A 19,841-nucleotide genomic window follows, 5' to 3' on the forward strand; every position below is an offset into this window, starting at 1 on the left:
AGCAAGAGTTGCTACATTAACTGTAGGGACTTATCACCTAGTTTTACCTACTGGGCTTGTATTAGATCTTAACGACTGTTATTATGTACCTGCTATTAGTAGAAACATAATATCTGTTTCTTGTTTGGACAAGAAGGGATTTTGTTTCACTATAAAGAACAAGTGTTGTTCTATGTACATGAATGATGTATATTATGGCAGTGCACATTTAAGTAATGGTCTGTATGTTCTTGATCTAGATACGCCTATTTATAATGTGGAAACCAAACGGCTCAAATCTAATGATTCGAACCCGACTTACCTCTGGCATTGTCGTTTAGGCCATATTAGCGAGAATCGCATCTCTAGACTCCATAAGGATGGATTACTGGACTCGTTTGATTTAGAATCGATCGAGACATGCGAACCTTGCTTAATGGGGAAAATGACTAAGGCCCCTTTTACCGGAAAAGGTGAGCGAGCTAGTGATCATCTGGCTCTCATACATACTGATGTATGTGGACCAGTGAACAAGCTTGCTAGAGGTGGGTATCTCTACTTTATTACATTTACTGATGATTTCAGTAGATTTGGATATGTGTTTTTGATGAAACACAAATCTGAATCCTTTGAAAAGTTCAAAGAATTTAAGAATGAAGTGGAGAATCAGTTGGGTAAGAGCATTAAAGTTCTTCGATCAGATCGAGGAGGTGAATATTTGAGCTATGAGTTCGCTGACTATCTTAAACAGTGTGGGATTTTATCTCAACTGACTCCACCTGGAACACCACAATGGAATGGTGTAGCTGAGAGGAGGAATCGAACTTTATTAGATATGGTTCGATCTTTGATGAGTCATGCAAACTTACCTGACTCCTTCTGGGGATATGCTCTACAGACAGCTGCTCTCATATTAAACAATGCTCCGTCGAAATCAGTTGAAAGGACACCATATGAGATGTGGTATGGGAAACGTCCCGAGATGTCTTTTCTAAAGATATGGGGTTGCGAAGCTTATGTGAAGAGATTGTCTTCGGATAAGCTTGGCCCTAAATCGGACAAATGTTACTTCGTGGGGTATCCTAAGGAAACTCGAGGATACTATTTCTATAATCCCATCGAGGGCAAAGTGTTTGTCGCTCGAACTGCGGTATTCCTTGAGAAAGAGTTTCTCTTCAAAGGAACTAGTGGGAGGAAATTAGAACTTGGGGAAGTTCTACCACAAAATGACATTGACCAATCGACGGGCAATGTTGCAGAACAAGTACCACAAGTTGTTGTGGCACAATCTTCTACACAGGTGACACAGGAGCCTCGTAGGTCTAGTAGGATACGTCATGAGCCCGAGAGATATGGATTTCTCGTGACTCAAGACAATGACGTATTGCTCATAGATAATGATGAGCCTACAACCTATGCGGAAGCCGTAATAGGCCCAGACTCTGAGAAATGGCTGGAGGCCATGAGATCTGAGATGGAGTCCATGTACACTAACCAAGTATGGACTTTGGTTGATCCACCTGAAGGGGCAAAACCCATTGGGTGTAAGTGGGTCTTCAAGAAGAAGACTGACATGGACGGTAATGTGATTACCTTTAAGGGCCGACTTGTGGCAAAAGGTTTCAGACAAGTTCATGGTGTTGACTATGACGAAACCTTTTCCCCGGTAGCTATGCTTAAATCCATCAGGATCTTGCTTGCAATTGCAGCTTATTATGATTATGAGATCTGGCAAATGGATGTCAAAACTGCTTTCCTGAACGGGAAGCTCCTCGAGGATGTGTTTATGACACTACCTGAGGGTTTTGTCGATCCACATTGTGCCGGAAAGGTTTGTAAGCTACAACGGTCTATTTATGGACTGAAGCAAGCTTCTAGGAGCTGGAATCTTCGTTTTGATGATGCAATCAAAGAGTTTGGTTTCATCAAGAATGAAGATGAACCCTGTGTTTACAAGAAGGTTAGTGGGAGCATAGTAATCTTCCTGGTGTTATATGTAGATGACATACTTCTGATCGGGAATGACATTCCTTCCTTACAGTCTGTGAAGACTTGGTTGGGAAGGTGTTTCTCTATGAAGGACTTAGGCGAAACTACCTACGTGCTAGGTATCAGGATCTATAGAGATAGATCCAGGAGACTGCTTGGCTTAAGTCAGAGTGCATACATAGATAAAGTGCTTCGGCGATTTAGCATGCAGGATTCTAAGAAAGGGTCGCTGCCTATGTTACATGGCATAAGCCTTTCGAAGGCTCAGTGTCCTTCTACTCGAGAGGAGAGGGACCGCATGAATAGGATTCCATATGCGTCAGCTATTGGATCCATCATGTATGCTATGTTATGCACTCGATCAGATGTCTCGTATGCTTTGAGTATGACGAGTCGATACCAATCAGATCCAGGTGAAAGACACTGGATTGCAGTAAAGAACATCTTTAAGTACTTACGAAGGACTAAGGAGATGTTTTTGGTATATGGAGGCGAAGAAGAGCTCGTTGTAAGAGGTTACACCGATGCTAGCTTCCAGACCGATAAGGACGACAGTAGATCGCAGTCAGGGTATGTGTTTTGCCTGAATGGAGGTGCTGTGAGTTGGAAGAGTTCCAAACAGGAGACAGTAGCCGATTCTACCACAGAGGCCGAGTATATTGCTGCCTCTAACGCTGCAAAAGAGGCTGTTTGGATCAAGAAGTTCGTGACAGAACTTGTTGTGGTTCCTAGCATCGCAGACCCAGTGGATCTCTATTGTGACAACAATGGAGCCATTGCGCAAGCTAAGGAACCCAGGTCTCACCAGCGATCCAAACATATACTCAGACGCTTCCATCTCATTCGCGAGATCATCGACAGAGGAGATGTGAAGATATGCAGAATACCAACAGATGAGAATCTCGCAGATCCACTTACGAAGCCTCTTGTGCAGCGCAAGCACGAGGCTCACACTAGATCTATTGGCATTAGACAGATGCCAGATTGGCTCTAGTGCAAGTGGGAGATTGTTGGGAATTGGTGTATGCCCTAGAGGCAATCTATAATCAGTTCTGTAATATGATATCTATTTCATTATATTACGAGGCATATCTGTTATTGTGTAGATTGCGCTAAATATGATTTTACACAATAATGTCCTTGGAATAGTAGGTTCAATAGACATCAAGTGTGACTTGATTGTGAGATCCTATAATTAATGAACATTATTCCTAAATGTCCATAGTCAAAGTATTATCGTTAATTAGGACAACGATAATACGGTTAGACTAGTGTGAGTGTTGATTGATGACCAAGTCTCATAGGTCATGGATATGGAGATATCAAATCACACCACATGTATACATTAAGAGTAATGTGTATTGGACTGACCCACCATGAGATTGCTACATGGGTTGTTACGTGACTGTCATTAGCATATCTCAAAGTGACTATAGTGTAATGGTCCTTTGACTTGAGGTCACCATAGATTCCTACATGTAATGTCATATACTTTGATACTGTCAAACGCCACTGTAACAGGATGGTTATAAAGACAGTTATTGGGTATACCACAGAGCATGGAGAGGAATGTGAGTGATCAAAATAGAATTTGTCCCTCCTACGAAACGGGAGCGATATCTCACGGCCACTTGGTGGTTAAGTCTAAAAGTGTATGCATACCCAAATGAGTCGATATAACGATATCGAGCTCATTTGTTCTGATAGACTTAACCGGTAAATCAAGAAAGAGAGATATTAAGCCATACAAGGATGTCATCGACCATGCCTTGGGCTCAATAGAGATATAGAGGACAATGGATTATATTACACGGTAATATAGGTCACGAGGTTCGTCGAGAAATTGACTTTCCGATTACTTGAGTAACAGTGATGCATTGCTAGATGCCGCTCACTGTTTGTAATATTAAAATAGAGATTTCGATATTACTATCAACGTAATTGGGAACCTACAGGGTCACACACTACGACTAACTTGACGAGATATTTTGAAACAACAAAATTGTCTAATAAAGATTAGATGATTTATGGTGCGACCGATTAATCGGATATTTAATTAGATTAAATTTGCCGATTAATTAGACCCGATTTATTAGATTTAATGGTGTGCTAAGTGGTTATTTTATGGAACCACTTGGAGCCAATTATAGAAAGAAACATGGGCCAATTGTATGATAACACTTAGCTATACACATGGACTAATTAAATGATGTCACCTAGACTTACACATGTCACTTGGAGCCTTGATTCTCCTTAATCCCACATCGGTGGGGCTTTGAATTTGTCTTCCCCATATTGCTTATAAAAGGGGCAGCATGCATGTTTAGATATAAGAGATATATATATACATGTATATGGGTGTACGTGTATAAGTGTAAGGAAATTCAAGTTGAATTGTTCAATTTGAATTAATCCTACTAGTCTAATAAATTTCGGGTGTCGCATCGGGGTGTTTCTTTCGAGTGTTGGTCGCTAGCACCGCCGATCTCGAAAACTCGTCGACAAAGTCGGTGTGGATACCAGTAGAGGCGTCACGCGTGGGACGCTCGGTCGACAACTTTAAATATTCCAGGTACGCTTTTATTTACTCTTACTCTTCTAGTAGGTCTTGGAATTAGTTTCACGGGTAGGAAATTTTGAATTTCTATTCCTTTTACGCTTCCGTTAGCCCCGTGGAACTAGCAGCGAGATCCTGGCTGAAGTCCTGAAGCTGCAATCCCTGGCCAAGGCCCTCGTGCACTACTACCCACTTGATCCAGAAGGTCAGTTCATGGTGGACTGCGCCAAGAAATGCGTGCCCTTTGTTGAGGCCATCATGGCTGCACCCTCGATATGCTTGGCGACGTCCAGGTGCCTAACGAGGACAACACAGCGAAGCTAATCGACGTCGATCCTGCTGCAAAGAGTTCCCTTGCTCACGGCCCAGGTTAATTAATCTACGTCTACCTATAGTAAAATTGTCTTTAGAATCAATTAATGCACTTAAGTTAATTAATTGAACGTCATTTTCCATCGAAAAGTATTAAGTGAACGTCCTTATTAAGTTAAAACTCCAGTATATGGTGAAAACTAGAATAGAAAAGGTAATTAAGCAAAGTAATTAGAACACAAATAAACATTTTGAAAATTGTATAAATATGATAAAAAAAAATTATACAATGAGCTTAAAACTCAGTGTGAAAGGAAACATATAGGAGGCAAAAATTTCCCTGTATCATTTGAAATAAATTTTAGGGTTGTAAATTCTTAATGCCTTACTCTAAGATAATGATTTTTTATAGTTGAAACCTGTATAAATTTGGCGTTATTTTTAAAACCCTCAAAACAACACATAAGGAAGTATAATGCCCTTCAACAATACAAGCTAATTCTATCAGGTTTGATTTTCCCCTTCTTCTTTTTTTTTTCTTTTTTCTGAACCACATTCATATTAAGGTCTCCAATTGCATCTTCTAATGTTAAGGCTGAAAAAAGACAAACAAAAATAACCTCGTGCAACATCTGAGCAAAAAAACTAGTATATAGTAGAACCCACTTGAATTCAATAAATGGTCATAATAAATTCAAAAATTATTTATAATCTATACTATTTTATATTGACAATTAAATAAATATGCAATGCTATTAATTAAAACTATTAGTTGTAAAATTGTTGATAAAAAACCATTTTTATTAAGAATAATAAAATTAAATATATTAAGGATTTTTAAAAAGTATTGTATAAAATTTCTGATCGCATAAAAAAATTAACAATCAAAAGTAAGAATGTCATAAAATATTATTTAAAAATTATAAAAAAGTCAAATTTGTATACTCGATCATAATATCTATAACGAATTTGCATAATAATTTAATAATTAAATAAATATGCAATGTACGCTAAATAAGATATGACAAAACATTAATTTCAAATAAAAGCTATTAACTCTATGAAAGGTCATATATATATATATATATATATAAAAGTTGGTAAAAGAAGTAAGACTATGACAAAACATTAATTTCAAAAAAAAAAGAAATTGCAAAATCAAGTTTAAATACTTGCACTTAGAAGTTTTAGTGAATACGCGTGTAGTTAACGATTAAATATACAGGCATTGCACTTTTTATAAAATAATTAGTACCAAAATTGTCACTAAACTATTTAAAATTAGTTGTAATATATTTAGATCATTATAATTATCGAGAAAATTCTTATTATTCTTAAAAAGCAAATTTATGCTTAAAAGTACAAATAATTACTACTGAAACAATAGGGCTCGTGAATAATTGCCTGTGAATCTATTCATGAAACTATAGAGGGTGTTACTGATATAATATGTATGTATGTGTGTATATGTGTATATATATATATATATATTGCCTACATATTCATTTTTAATTTTTATTCTTCTTTTCGTAATTAAATAACAGTTTGATCATATTTTATCATATACTATTTTCTTTCAAATCAATTAATTGAAATTTTTCGTCTTTGTTGGAACATAGTGCATGGCACTATGATTTTCAGCAGGCTTCCTTTTCTTTTTTCTTTTTTTTTTTATATTTATTTATCCTAGTGTATCTTGTCTTTACCACGAGTGGTTTTCCCCGCGGTTAACAATAATCATTAACTCTTTAATTATTGTTGATCTCCCATATTAATTAGGTGACCAAGAGTTCCTAGGTTCGATACTCATGTGGGACTACCCGTGCCCTCTTATTAGATATTTAGGATATTTAGTTCATTGTACTAAGGTCACAGGCCTCTAGTGTAATCGGAAAATTAAAAAAGCCACTCGGTAACATATGGTATTTTGGTAATGAACTTATTATTATTTTTATAACGAGAGTGTTCGGGTTTTGCTTGACTAATCCACATGAACACCTTGCAAGTTCAGGGGACAAGTAAGTCCAGTTACAATCCATGCAGGTGACACAATAGGAAGTATTCTCCTGCATTGCGTCCGAAACTTGATTTGAACATGAGACTTCCCCTTGATAGTCACACATTTTAATCACCAGGCAAACCCTATTGGTTGGCAATGAACTTCGTTAACTCTTGGGCCGACATAGCCCGAGGTTTGACCCCATCTTTCAGCCTTTTCCATGATCGGACTCTGTTGAAAGCTAGGGTTTCACCTGTACCTAAATACCCATACGACGATTTTGTTCAAATTGCAGTTGTGTCGGACATGAAATCATTATATCAGAAAGAGAAGAGCATTGCGAAGATGTTCACCTTCAGTGCCAACAAACTCGCTGCCATCAAGAAGATGGCCATGGCTGATCAGAGACTGCAGGCTTGCCGCATCTTCTCAGCCCTCACTGCCCCGGTGTGGCAAGCTCACTGCCCCATCAGCTCACCAAGCTCAGGATTCTCGTCGATCTTAGGTATATACAAGGACATAACTGAGAAAAACTATCGCTAATCAAATGCACCATATGTGTTCAAATTAATTTATTGGCCATAGTCAACCAAAAGTCCGAACTGAAATTGATTTCACTCAATACGCCGAGAATATCTCACGATTTAATAGAACATAAAAAAAAGTAAAAGTTAATTGAATTAACATTAGTATTGTATGGCATACGGAAAAAAAACACCTAATATTGTATATCAACTCATAATCAATTTGATCGATTTACTCAACTGGTCAAACTTTGATGATTTTCCCCAATTCTTATTATATATTTATCTCTGAGAATATAAGTTGTACAGGGTCAACTTTCTAATGGAATTCCTAGACTCAATTTGATTTATATAACTAGCCATTAATTCAACATTAATTTTTAAATATTTACAACTAAAACTAATCGACCAACTTTTCTTATTTTTTTGGGAAATCAACCAACCAGCTTATTTTATTTGGACAAGTACTACGTATAAAACAACAATATCTTTGGTCTTTCACAATATATATATATATTATATATATATGCATAAACGTATTGTGTAGAAAACATATTATGTCATTATACGAAAAATGATATTTTGTGTATACACGTATATAATTTTCATGTAGGTAAAAATTCAAGGAACCATTCCCAAAGAATTACTTCGCAACCTCTTGACCACCACCTGCTGCCTCACCACAACCGACTAAGGGCTCCCGGTTGGCCCTCGACCCTCGAGGCAAGGTGGCCTGAATCCGGCCACCTCGTCGGAGGTGTCGAGGGCCGATGGGGGAGCCCCTAACCAAGTCGGTACTAGTTTCACGGGGCGCAACGGAAGCAAAAAAGGAACAGAAATTCAAAATTTCCTACCCGTGAAACTAATTCCAAGACCTACTAGAAGAATAAGAGTAAATAAAAGCGTACCTGGAATATTTAAAATTGTCGACCAAGCGTCCCACGCGTGACGCCTCTACCGGTATCCACACCGACTTTGTCGACGAGTCTTCGAGATCGGCGATACTAGCGGCCAACACTCGAAAGAAACACCGATGCAACACCCGAAATTTTAAGACTAATGGGGTTAATTCAAATTGAACAATTCAACTTGAATTTCCCCACATTAATGCACGTACACACATATGTATGTATATGCTTTATGCATACATATATATCACATATATATGTATATATATATAGCACACGTATATCTCTGTACATTTACATGCACACATATATATAAGCATAAGGGGGGAGACTTTCAAGTCTCTTTACCGATGTGGGACAAGAGGAATTAAGAATTCCAAATTGCCATGTGTCCTCACATGGATCGTGCATCAATTGTGTCTATTTAATCTAATAAATCGAGTCTAATTAATCGACAAATTTAATCTCATTAAATATCCGATTAATCGGTCGCACCATAAATTATCTAATCTCTATTAGACAATTTTATTATTTCAAAATATCTCGTCAATTTAGTCGTAGTGTGTGACCCTGTAGGTTCCCAATTACGTTGATAATAATATCGAAATCTCTATTTCAATATTATAAACAGTGAGCGGCATCTAGCAATGCATCACTGTTACTCAAGTAATCGGAAAGTCAATTTCTCGACGAACCTCGTGACCTATATTATCGTGTAATATAATCCATTGTCCTCTATATCTCTATTGAGCCCAAGGCATGGTCGATGACATCCTTGTATGGCTCAATATCTCTCTTTCTTGATTTACCGGGTAAGTCTATCAGAACAAATGAGCTCGATATCGTTATATCGACTCATTTGGGTATGCATACACTTTTAGACTTAACCACCAAGTCGCCATGAGATATCGCTCCCGTTTCGTAGGAGGGACAAATTCTATCTTGATCACTCACATTCCTCTCCATGCTCTGTGGTATACCCAATAACTGTCTTTATAACCATCCTGTTACAGTGACGTTTGACAGTATCAAAGTATATGACATTACATGTAGGAATCTATGGTGACCTCAAGTCAAAGGACCATTACACTATAATCACTTTGAGATATGCTAATGACAGTCACGTAACAACCTATGTAGCAATCTCATGGCGGATCAGTCCTATACACATTACTCTTAATGTATACATGTGGTGTGATTTGATATCTCCATATCCATGACCTATGAGATTTGGTCATCAATCAACACTTACACTAGTCTAACCGTATTATCGTTATCCTAATTAACGATAAACCTTTGACTATGGGCATTTAGGAATAATTTTCAGTAATTATAGGATCTCACAATCAAGTCACACTTGATGCCTATTGAACCTACTATTCCAAGGACATTATTGTGTAAAATCATATTTAGCGCAATCTACACAATAACAGATATGCCTCGTAATATAATGAAATACATGTCATATTACAGAACTGATGATAGATTGCATCTAGGGCATACACCAATTCCCAACAGTCAGCTCCCCTCCCCTCCCCTCTCCCCCAGTTTCGAGATTGAAATGCATGGGGAGAGGCGAGGGGAGCCGACCTGATTGGGGGCTCCCCCCTCAGGCCCTCGACCCCTCGGGCAAGGTCGCTGGGCTCGGGCCACCTCGCTTTAGGGGTTGAGGGATGGCGGTGGAGCCCCAAGTCGGACCGGGGCCCCCTTCCCCTCTTCCCCTGCTTTCTAATGGAGAAAAGGGAGGGGGGGCTAGGGGCTACCCCACCAGCCCTCGACCCCTCGAGTGAGGTGACCGGACTCTGGCCAGAAGGGTCGAGGCCGGTGGGGGAGCCCCTAGCTTACCCATTTTCCCTGTTTTCTATACGAAAAACAGGGGAAGAGAGGAGGGGTCCCAACCGGATGGGGACTCTCCCACTCCCTCTCCAGTCGTGACGCCATTACTGTTCTTCAGCTCAGCTCGAAGGCATCTCCCACGCCCTTCACATCCTCTCGATCGCCAGCCGATAACCTCCAGCAGCCATCGTGAATCCCTTCTTTACGGTAAGACACACACTCACTCTCCTCTCATCTCCTAGTCTCGTCTTAATGGATTACCGTTCATCTCCTGTTATTATTCTCGTTGAAATCTTTTTGCATAATTTTCTCGTTTTCAGCCTGCTTCTGCTGCTTCTTAGTGATGTGCTAAGGGAGGAAGATAAGAGACAAAAATAAGGAGCCAAATTTGAAAAATGAGAAATATTAGGGTCTTCTTAAAAAAATGAGTGTGACCATAAATCCAAGTCGATAGCCATTAGTTGTCGCGCCAAAAATCATAATGGAATTGAAGACGGATGATATATTTGGTCTAACGTTGGTAACATGCTGCTAGATTTGAGAAATTTGAGAATTGATGCTAAATTTGGAAAAACAGTGTGAGATTATGGATTTTGGTGTGATTAACCCAATTTTTCTTTAAGTACATATATATCATGTAAATTCTTTATTGAATATATTTGGGAATTTGTTTGCGCATCAACTTGAAAGAAAACTTGTGTTGCCCTCACTTGTTTAAGTTTTTTTTTTCATACACATCTCTCAAAATATTAATTAGACGACTTAATTAAAATATTTTAGCATTGTGCGCTCACCCCTGGTTCAGTGGCGAATGACTTCCGGCGAAGGTGACCCTTGCCCAGTCTATAGATGTTGGTATACATGGCAAGGTCACTTCATGTATTTTCTCCTCGAGGTAGAGGATAAAGAGGATAGAGTCATCTTGATGATCCTTCTATAAAATCTTGTTGGACTTAAAAGTAGACTGTAGTTTAAAAAAAAAGGCCAAAAGATATAGCTATTTATTTTGAATATCATAATTTATTACGCCTTAAAATTTATTATATGAATTATATTTATAGAAGATATAAAATAAATACTTCTTTCCCAGAGGTTGTAATTAATATATATTACTGCCAAAAAATTCACATAAATTAAAATTTTTATAAGTTATTTAGAATGTTTTCTTTAGTTACAAGGGAGGTACATTGACCTAGTATAATAGAATAGAAATCATAATATCTAATAAAGGAGTATGGTTAGTCACAACTCAGTATCGAAACTAGAATCTTCTGATAATTAGGTGAGAGCGTGCGTCATGCGCTATACTCTCTTTTAACAAATTATTTAGAATGTTGAATGAGTAAATACGAACAACATATAATATTTTGTATTTACTTTATAGTTAGATAAAGATTCGGGTTATCTAATATACTATAGGTCAAAAAACCTAAACGAGCCAAATTATACATTATTGGTTTTCTACTTTGAGCTCATTGATAGGGTGTTTTGCTCTTATTATTTTCTTTTGTAATTTATCTTTAGGGCTGGATTTTTCAATATCTTTTTCTGTAACACGACTTGTTGAGCATCATGTACCTACTTTTTCATGAATGATGATAAAATTCTCATTACTTGTCTCGAAAAAATAATGAAGTAGGTTCAAGTGACAGTGATCTACAGACTACGATATTGATTTCACAATTTATTAATTCACATATGTCAACATGTATATAAGCACTATTACATCCCCTTATTATTAACACACTGGTATTGTCATCAGCGTGTAGCCAATGTTTTACTAGTGATGATGCCATATATTGCTGAAGGTAACATCAAAGATATAATACACATTTCCCTGATTTTATCACCGAACATACGGTAAGGTGGGCATTGCCGATTTATATGAAAAAATCACTAAATCAGTGCAAGTGCTTAGGATTATTTTTTGTTTAGAAAAATCATGACCGTTGGATGAAGTGCATCGACAGCTAGGACTTCCCTGTATGATACACTGATGACACCTAATATTTATTTGTAAATAAGGTTGGAGGGTGGGCTTTGGCCCCTTATTTTCACCTACCAAAAAAACAAAAAAAGATGAAGGGGATTTGTTGAAGGAAATTCAAATCATTGAGCTTGCTGAATAATACGATGGTATTCTCCGAGGAAACAATAACATCAAAGAGAAACTATATATGGTTTCCCATTATGTCCTATTATAACATGTATTTTTAATCCTTTTTTTTGGGCAAATATATTTTTAATTACTAACGGCTACATCTGACCTGCCCCCTTAATTGTAAACAGCTCAGGCCTGATAGCTTCAAGCCTAACAAATATCCCAGTTTACGAATTCTAATAACACCATCATATATATATCTACATATCATATGAATTGTTTTTGTTAAAATAGAGAGAGTAATGAACGTAGAGAATAGAGAAATAAAAAGTTACGGGCCTCTTTTCTTATATATAAAACAAAAAGAACTATATGGGGTCGAATTTACAGTGGTAATAGAAAAAAAAAATTAGGTTGATAAAGAGAAACACTAAATTTTTTACACGGGAGTCCATGAATTTAGGGAAAAAAGACATTTTTGGTTTTATAAGTTTATCGTTCAGTTAATTTTGATCCTCTAAGTTTTAAAAGTGTCGAATTAGTCCTATTTGTTTGCTTTGTAAGGCAATTTTGGTCCATTTTGCGACTTACAGGAAAACAAATGTTTTTCTTTTTCAAAACTTATATGACCACATTTTAATTGAAAACCAACTTATAGGACCGAAAATGTCTTTTTTAAAACTTATAGAACTGAAATTGTCTTACGGAGCAAATGTGTAACTGATTTAGTAGTTTTAAATCTTATAGGACTAAAATTGACTGAATGTCAAATTTATAGGATAAAAATATCTTTTTCCCATGAATTTTGTATAAGGACATAGAAATATATATCTAAATAAAAGACCACATACCACCAGCACGGTGGTCTAGTGGTTAAGCTCCAAGCGTTTCATTTGAACATCACGAGTTCGAACCTCACTGAGGACGTAAAGCTCGTCACTATGTGAGTGTATTATGGGATGGCGGTGGCCAGCCCATAATGCTTGACCCAATGAGCCTTGGACTTAATTCACTAGTGTGTTGGTGAGGCTGCGGTAACCAAATTGGGCTAAAATCTCAGCGAGCTATGGCAAAAGGAATATTCTGTGGCAGTTAAGTTTCCTTAGTTGGGGCAGCCACAACGGGTTAATAACTCGACCTAGCCTTCAATTCAGCAAAAAAAAGAAGGAGCACATCTAGGTGATGTTTAATAAATTAGGCGCTTAAAAATTAAGTACTTAATTAGTTAAGGGAAGAAATGTATAGGAAGAAGGGACAAATGAATAAGGATGAAAATAGTTTTGTGAGAGAAAGAACATCAATAAGTGAATAATGATTTATTTCATTATGTCAAAATTTTCTATTTATTTCATTATGTGATTTTTTTCTTAATAATTAAGTAGTTTAGATCGTTATCTCTCATATTTTCCTTTTTCTTACATTCATTTTCTCTTATAACTAACATGTAATTAACTTTTAAGCACTTATTTAATTGAGTTGAAACAGATACACCCTTATCTAATTGGCCATAATCGAATCTAAAATCTCTCCTTTTTTTTTAAACAAAAACACAAATGAGAGCGTGTTGTATTGCACCGTGTCATCTTTCTCATTAAACATATCCTCATTATCAGCATCTTAAGATAAAAATGGGACTACTATAAGTTATAGTGATGTTAAGGTCAACATTTCAACTAGGTTTGTACACTCAATCACCGCCCATTGGAAGAAATACGCAAATAATTAATGCTATGCTACCTTCTGTTGAATACATATTATATATACATAAATTAGGGTCATCTTCATTTTTTTAACTAAAACTAATCTCTTTTGTATATCGTTTTAGCTCAAAACACTAGAAACTTCCAATGAATTTCGTACGTCCTCATGATTTTTATTTTTTTTTTTACTTTTTATAACTCATAGAGCTCGCCGAGGCGAACGTTACAACCAAGCAATAAATCCAAAACTCTATCTATCATAATTTATTATTGACTTGGACTTGGTAATCGACGGACACAATCCTCTTGTATTTATATGATCTTTGATATATATGATAGCTTACAAGTTTTTGCTCTCCGCAACTTGTGAAACAATGTGTAGTGATGTTTTGACTTTGTATTCACCAACCGATCCCTTTCACCAACTTCCTGTCCCTTAGCTTATGATTTCATTTCTCTTATGCACGTGCCTCTGTCTATATAAACATCGGGTCCCTGCTTCCTCCAAGTCGCTCTTTGCAATAAATCTTCCCTCACCTCGCCTCAGGAGCACGGACGACAAAAAACGATTTGTCCATTCATTCTGTGAGTTGCTTTAGCTGCGTAGAGGTATGCTTATGCTACTCATCGGTTAATGAATTCCACCTTCGTTTTATGCTTTCCATGTTCTCCCGGTGCGTCCCACTTGGTATGAATCAGGGGAGTCGATGTGAATAACGGTCGGACAGAATGGAACCATCTTTGTTATTTATGATGCATTATTCCATCTGGATCAAGCATTTGCATGCACGGAAGGCACCCTCTCCCACGATGTAGATGCACTCCATATATACACATCTCCAAACAGCGTGAAATAAAAATCCATGCATGTGCATGCGTTTCTGTTGTTCCTGAAGAGAAATATATATATATATATATATATATATATACGTGCATATATGTATAGGTGTATCTGTGTCTGTGTTCATATTTGTGTGTGTATATGCATATATGTGTTTAGCTTAACTCCACTTACGCTGGACACAACGGTCAATTACCGGTTTCTACTTTTGGTGGAAAAATAGTCAGTTAGCATTGAAGATGAGTCCTTCGGTCATCAAATACATATAAGTGAATTCACATATATGATAATTATCACTCACAGTGTTTGTCAGCCATTAATTTGATGTGACAAATTACTGTTTAGAGTTGACAAGAAAGTTCTCTAAATTTTATGGACCTAGGGTCACCTACTTATCTAAGATCTAAGAGTGCGTGATAATAATGTTTTTGAATACGGTATCGCCTTAACCAGTTTAGTCGACCTGCTATGTGTTTGTCTGAATAAAGGTTGATGCGTATGTAGGCACGGACAAGCAAGCCAACTAGCTAGAGATCCGATCAAGGCATAAGAGAGTCGAGGACACATTCCTATGGATTCGATTGAAGGATTGATGGAGGGATTAACCATCAATGGCGGCGTGATGACGATTAAGAAGTTGCCACCGGTGCTGGTGAACCCAGAGTCGGAAACTCCCGGGGGATTCTACTTCTTGTCGAGCCTGGACCAGGCCATCCCATTCCCGATGCAGACCATCTATGCCTTTAGGACCAGCAGCGAGACCACGGCCGACGTCCTGAAGCAGTCTCTAGCGAAGGTCCTCGTACACTACTACCCGCTCACGGGGTCCATGACCCTCGATCCAGCAGGTCGGTTCATCGTGGAGTGCAACAAGAGGGGTGTCCCCTTCGTCGAGGCTATCGCAGACGGAACCATCGACATGCTCGGCGAACTCCGGAAGCCCAACGATGACACTACACGAAAGCTAATCTATATCGACCCATCCATAAAGAATTTTATGGAGATTCCATTATTGTCTGCCCAGGTAATTTATTCTATACAGATCGTTTTATCATTTATTTTGAAATGACTACATACTTATTTTAAATTTCGTTTTTGTTTTCGCACTCCATGTAAAAACATTTCTGATTTGAGTACATATTATTGGCGTAAGTTTCTTTTATTTTTATCCAAAGCGAAAATTAAACTTTGAGAAGTTCTAATTTATTAGGGTTTGAATAATCGGTCAAAGGAATGGAGAAAAAGTTTTTCATCCATAGCCGACAATGATATGAAATGTTTGTTCCTCCAATAACGCGCTAATCACCTATATGCTTACGCGTCTACACCCTTGTCATACAAAGAAATGATGATCAAACAATTCGCCAGTGCTGAAAGATTTAAAAAGGATTAGATCATAAATTATTGACGATATGATTATGACATGACAAAGCTATATATAGTCAAATTACCCAGTCAAATATTCATTCAAAAGGGGCAACAAAGGAGAAGATATCCATCGTGACTGCACATCAGGTAATATATAATTCGATGAACTCGGTGATCTACGGTAGATGCATGTATATTGATCATTCACCGACGATGTGAAGTGTGCTAATTGACAACCACTAACAATTTTTTCACATATTACTTTAATCGATATTTCTCATAAAAAAAATTGATATATTTTGATTGTACATATATCTATTATTTTAAAAATTTTCATTGTTACTCATCTAGCTATTGTCGTGTTATGATAGTCTTCGGTTTGATTAGTTCAACTTCAATTATTTTCTGATGGAACGTATCTGATGACATTTATCTTATTCTTTCAATGTAATTTTTTTTTTTTAGGTGACCAAGTTCAAATGTGGAGGATTCACTCTGGGGATAGCAATCAGTCACTCGGTGGTGGACGGCGTGTCGGGGATGAACTTCATTAACTCGTGGGCGGAGATAGCCCGAGGTCTAACCCCGTCAGTCATCCCTTTCCATGACCGCACTTTGCTCAAGACTAGGGTTCCACCTGTACCCAAGGCCCCATACGACGACTTTGTTCAGATCGCAGACGTGTCGGATATGGAGTCATTGTACCAAAAGGAGAGGAACATAAGCAAGATGTTCATCTTTGAAGCGAACAAGCTTGCCACCATCAAGAAGATGGCCATGGCCGATGGGAGACTGCAGGCGTGCAGCACCTTCTCGGCCCTCGCTGCCGTGGTTTGGCAGGTTCGGAGCAAGGCCCTCAACATGAAGCCCGCTCAACTCACCAAGCTCAGGATTCTGGTCGATCTCAGGTACAACTCATCGACAACCAAGAAAAGATTAATCAATCAATCATCTACGCCAAATGAAATAAGATATATGCTTACTTAACATTATAAAAACGTTATTATATCGGATTTAATTGACTCGATCAACCCAACCGAACTTGATGATTTCTCGGATGTTAGCCTCATTCCTTTGATTAATCACTGAGAATACATATATATTTTACGGGGTCAACTTTCTAATGGAGTTCAATCAACATTTCTTTTCTTTTCCCAACCAACCAACCAAATTATTTAATTCTGGATAACTACCACGTACCAACATTATCTTATGTCATGAATGTCATCGATTAGTTAGGAATTGAGCAAAATATTATATAACAAATCACATTATATAAATAATAATTTTACATTATTATATGTAGGTCAAAGTTCAAGGAACGGCCACTGCCAAAGAACTACTTCGGCAACCTTGTGACCACCAACTGCTGCCTCACCACGGCCGGCGAGCTGGCAGAGCAGCCGATCTCGTACACGGTGGAGCAGATCCGGAAGGCGTGCGATCTGGTGGATGAGGACTACGTGTGGTCGAGGATCGACTACGTCGACCTCTATAGGCCGCCATTGGCCTCGACAGGCACCCTCGTGATCAGCTCGTGGACCCGTATGGCGTATGGGTGCAGTGACTTTGGGTGGGGCGACCCTACCCAGTTTGGGTGTGGGGACTTGGCGAGGGAGTTGTGTGTGTTCCAGCCCGAGGGCGAGAAGGGTGTCGCGGTCATGATGGCCCTCCCGGAGTCCGCCATGAACACCTTCCAAAAGCTGATTGATCAAGTCTAACTGCATATGCTTCATTAATTGTTTGCTTTCATTTTCTGTATGGAAATTTGATTGTTGTAATTTGTTATTGTTTGTTGCTGAAAATATCGCAAGCTAAGTTTGTGTGTGCGCTGTCAACTTGAGGAAAATGGGGACACTGTTGAGTTGGTCCGTCTCTTTTGTGTTACATCCAAATTAAATGCAGTGATAGAAACTGATATATATCAAAAATTTCAAATTAGATTATATTTTTTGAGCCATCTCTTCTTAGAATTTTCACTTTCATTATCGATCGTAGCCAACTAAACCTCGGCTGCAGGACGCTGGAATCGAGTGAAATATGACTCTAATTGTTGGGCTACAACTAAGTTATAAACCTTCGTTTAGTTTCAACTTTTTAATTTATTATTATTATTATTATTATTATTATTCTATTTTGATAATATATTTTTTATGTTGTGAAAAAAGAATGTCACTTATTAGAGAGGTATATTGTACATATTCTTTTTTGTTATCAATGATAGTTTAATTTAGAATTTAGAAAGATTGATAGTTAAATTTATAGAATTCATGTACTGAATCAATAAATTAATAAAATATCATTTATCGGCCCGTGGTATACGTTTAGTGTGTGTATATATATATATATATATATATATGATCATACACACACACACAAAAGGATTGTATTCACCAAGTCCAAGTCCATGACAAAGTATACAAATAAAAAGGGTGAATTAGACCGGTGGTCTTATAAATTTGTGCCATTTTAAAATCGAGTCGTATAAATTTTAGTTTAGCTAAATCATTACTTTTTACTTTTTATGGGTAAGGCTAGAAAATTACTAAAGGATCTAGGCCATTGTATATTTTTATTAAAAAGTAATGACGTGGACATTGACTACGTGAATTTTTTCAACTGTAATCAAAATGCCTACTTGCAATATATACACGAAAATTACAATAAAAAGTGATGACATGGACATTGACGGCGTGACTTTTTTCAACTGTAACCAAAATGCCTACGTGCAATATATACACAAAAATTACAGCAAAAATCCTATAAGTTTGCCCGAGATTATCAAGCCAGTCATATAAGTTTCAGTTTAGTTTGAACAGTTTTACAACATTTAGAAAGGGCCTTCACAACATATTATAGTCCTTGGGCCGCAGTTCTCAATATGAACAAGACCTCAGCCGGCATTGTTGTTTCCATATGGGAGAAAGAAAAGGCCTTCACAGATGGGCTCACATTTTGATTTGGAATAGGCCGGGGTTAGGAATGCATGGGCCGAAAACATTCCATAGATTTGAGGCCCAGAAGAATTGATGGGAAATGCTAAAAAAATTGGACAAATGCGGTGAGCGTGGATCGAACACGCGACCTTCAGATCTTCAGTCTGACGCTCTCCCAACTGAGCTATCCCCGCAATCCGGTAGCAACATCAGTACAATGTCAAAGGTACAAAAATTAACAAACTTTTATTTTAGTACGATTTAAAGTCTTTGGAAAAAAAAAAGAAAAAAAAAAAGAGGAATGTTTCTTTACCCAAAAAAAATAATAATAATAATAATAAGGAATGTTTATCTAAAAGAGAGGTGAGGAAGGAGAGACTATATGGAAATATGAGATGGGTGGAAAAGAGAGTTGTGAATGGTTAGTTTTTGACATTTGACGATACAATGGTTGTTTCCTCAATTTAATTATTCTCATAATTTCAAGTATAAATAGTAAGAATAATATCGGAAACAGAAAATTAGATAAATTACTTGCCGTGTTATATATATTAATATAGATAACAATAGCTTATAATACTTTTTTTTTTCTCCAACTTGCGAAACATGTGGTAATAATGTTTTTGACTGTTTATTCACCACCGAACACCCTTTCACCAACTTCTTGCTCCCCTGCTTTGATACCTTCGTATGTCTGTTTGTATAAACCTCGGCTCCCTGCATCCTTCAAGTCGCCCTTTGCAACACTTCCCTTGACCCACCTCATCAGGACAAACAATTTGCCCGGTCAT

At 37.5% G+C, this 19,841-nt stretch overlaps 1 protein-coding gene and 1 non-coding gene across 2 annotated transcripts; one reads left to right on the forward strand and one right to left on the reverse strand.

Annotated features, from left to right (window-relative positions):
* Window positions 1–14,360: 14,360 nt before the first annotated feature.
* Window positions 14,361–18,060, forward strand: LOC116205069 (omega-hydroxypalmitate O-feruloyl transferase-like). Its single transcript, XM_031537524.1, has 4 exons — window positions 14,361–14,514; window positions 15,251–15,770; window positions 16,580–17,022; window positions 17,421–18,060. Exons 2-4 carry the CDS (start codon window positions 15,318–15,320, stop codon window positions 17,833–17,835), a joined length of 1,311 nt encoding a protein of 436 aa, XP_031393384.1. The 5' UTR covers window positions 14,361–14,514; window positions 15,251–15,317; the 3' UTR covers window positions 17,836–18,060.
* A 1,111-nt stretch (window positions 18,061–19,171) lies between these two features.
* On the reverse strand, window positions 19,172–19,244 carry TRNAF-GAA. The gene has a single exon. It is a non-coding gene; the product is annotated as a tRNA-Phe (tRNA).
* Between the last annotated feature and the right edge of the window lie 597 nt (window positions 19,245–19,841).

Source organism: Punica granatum, chromosome 4 (assembly GCF_007655135.1).
Source record: "Punica granatum isolate Tunisia-2019 chromosome 4, ASM765513v2, whole genome shotgun sequence".
Classification (NCBI taxonomy): domain Eukaryota; kingdom Viridiplantae; phylum Streptophyta; class Magnoliopsida; order Myrtales; family Lythraceae; genus Punica; species Punica granatum.

Bases quoted from the DNA above. Each gene is read 5' to 3' on its own strand.
- LOC116205069 (XM_031537524.1), top strand. From the start codon at position 15,318: ATGGATTCGATTGAAGGATTGATGGAGGGATTAACCATCAATGGCGGC. The intron at 15,771-16,579 runs GTAATTTATTCT...TTTTTTTTTTAG, and splicing joins TTCCATTATTGTCTGCCCAG to GTGACCAAGTTCAAATGTGG. The intron at 17,023-17,420 runs GTACAACTCATC...TATTATATGTAG, and splicing joins AGGATTCTGGTCGATCTCAG to GTCAAAGTTCAAGGAACGGC.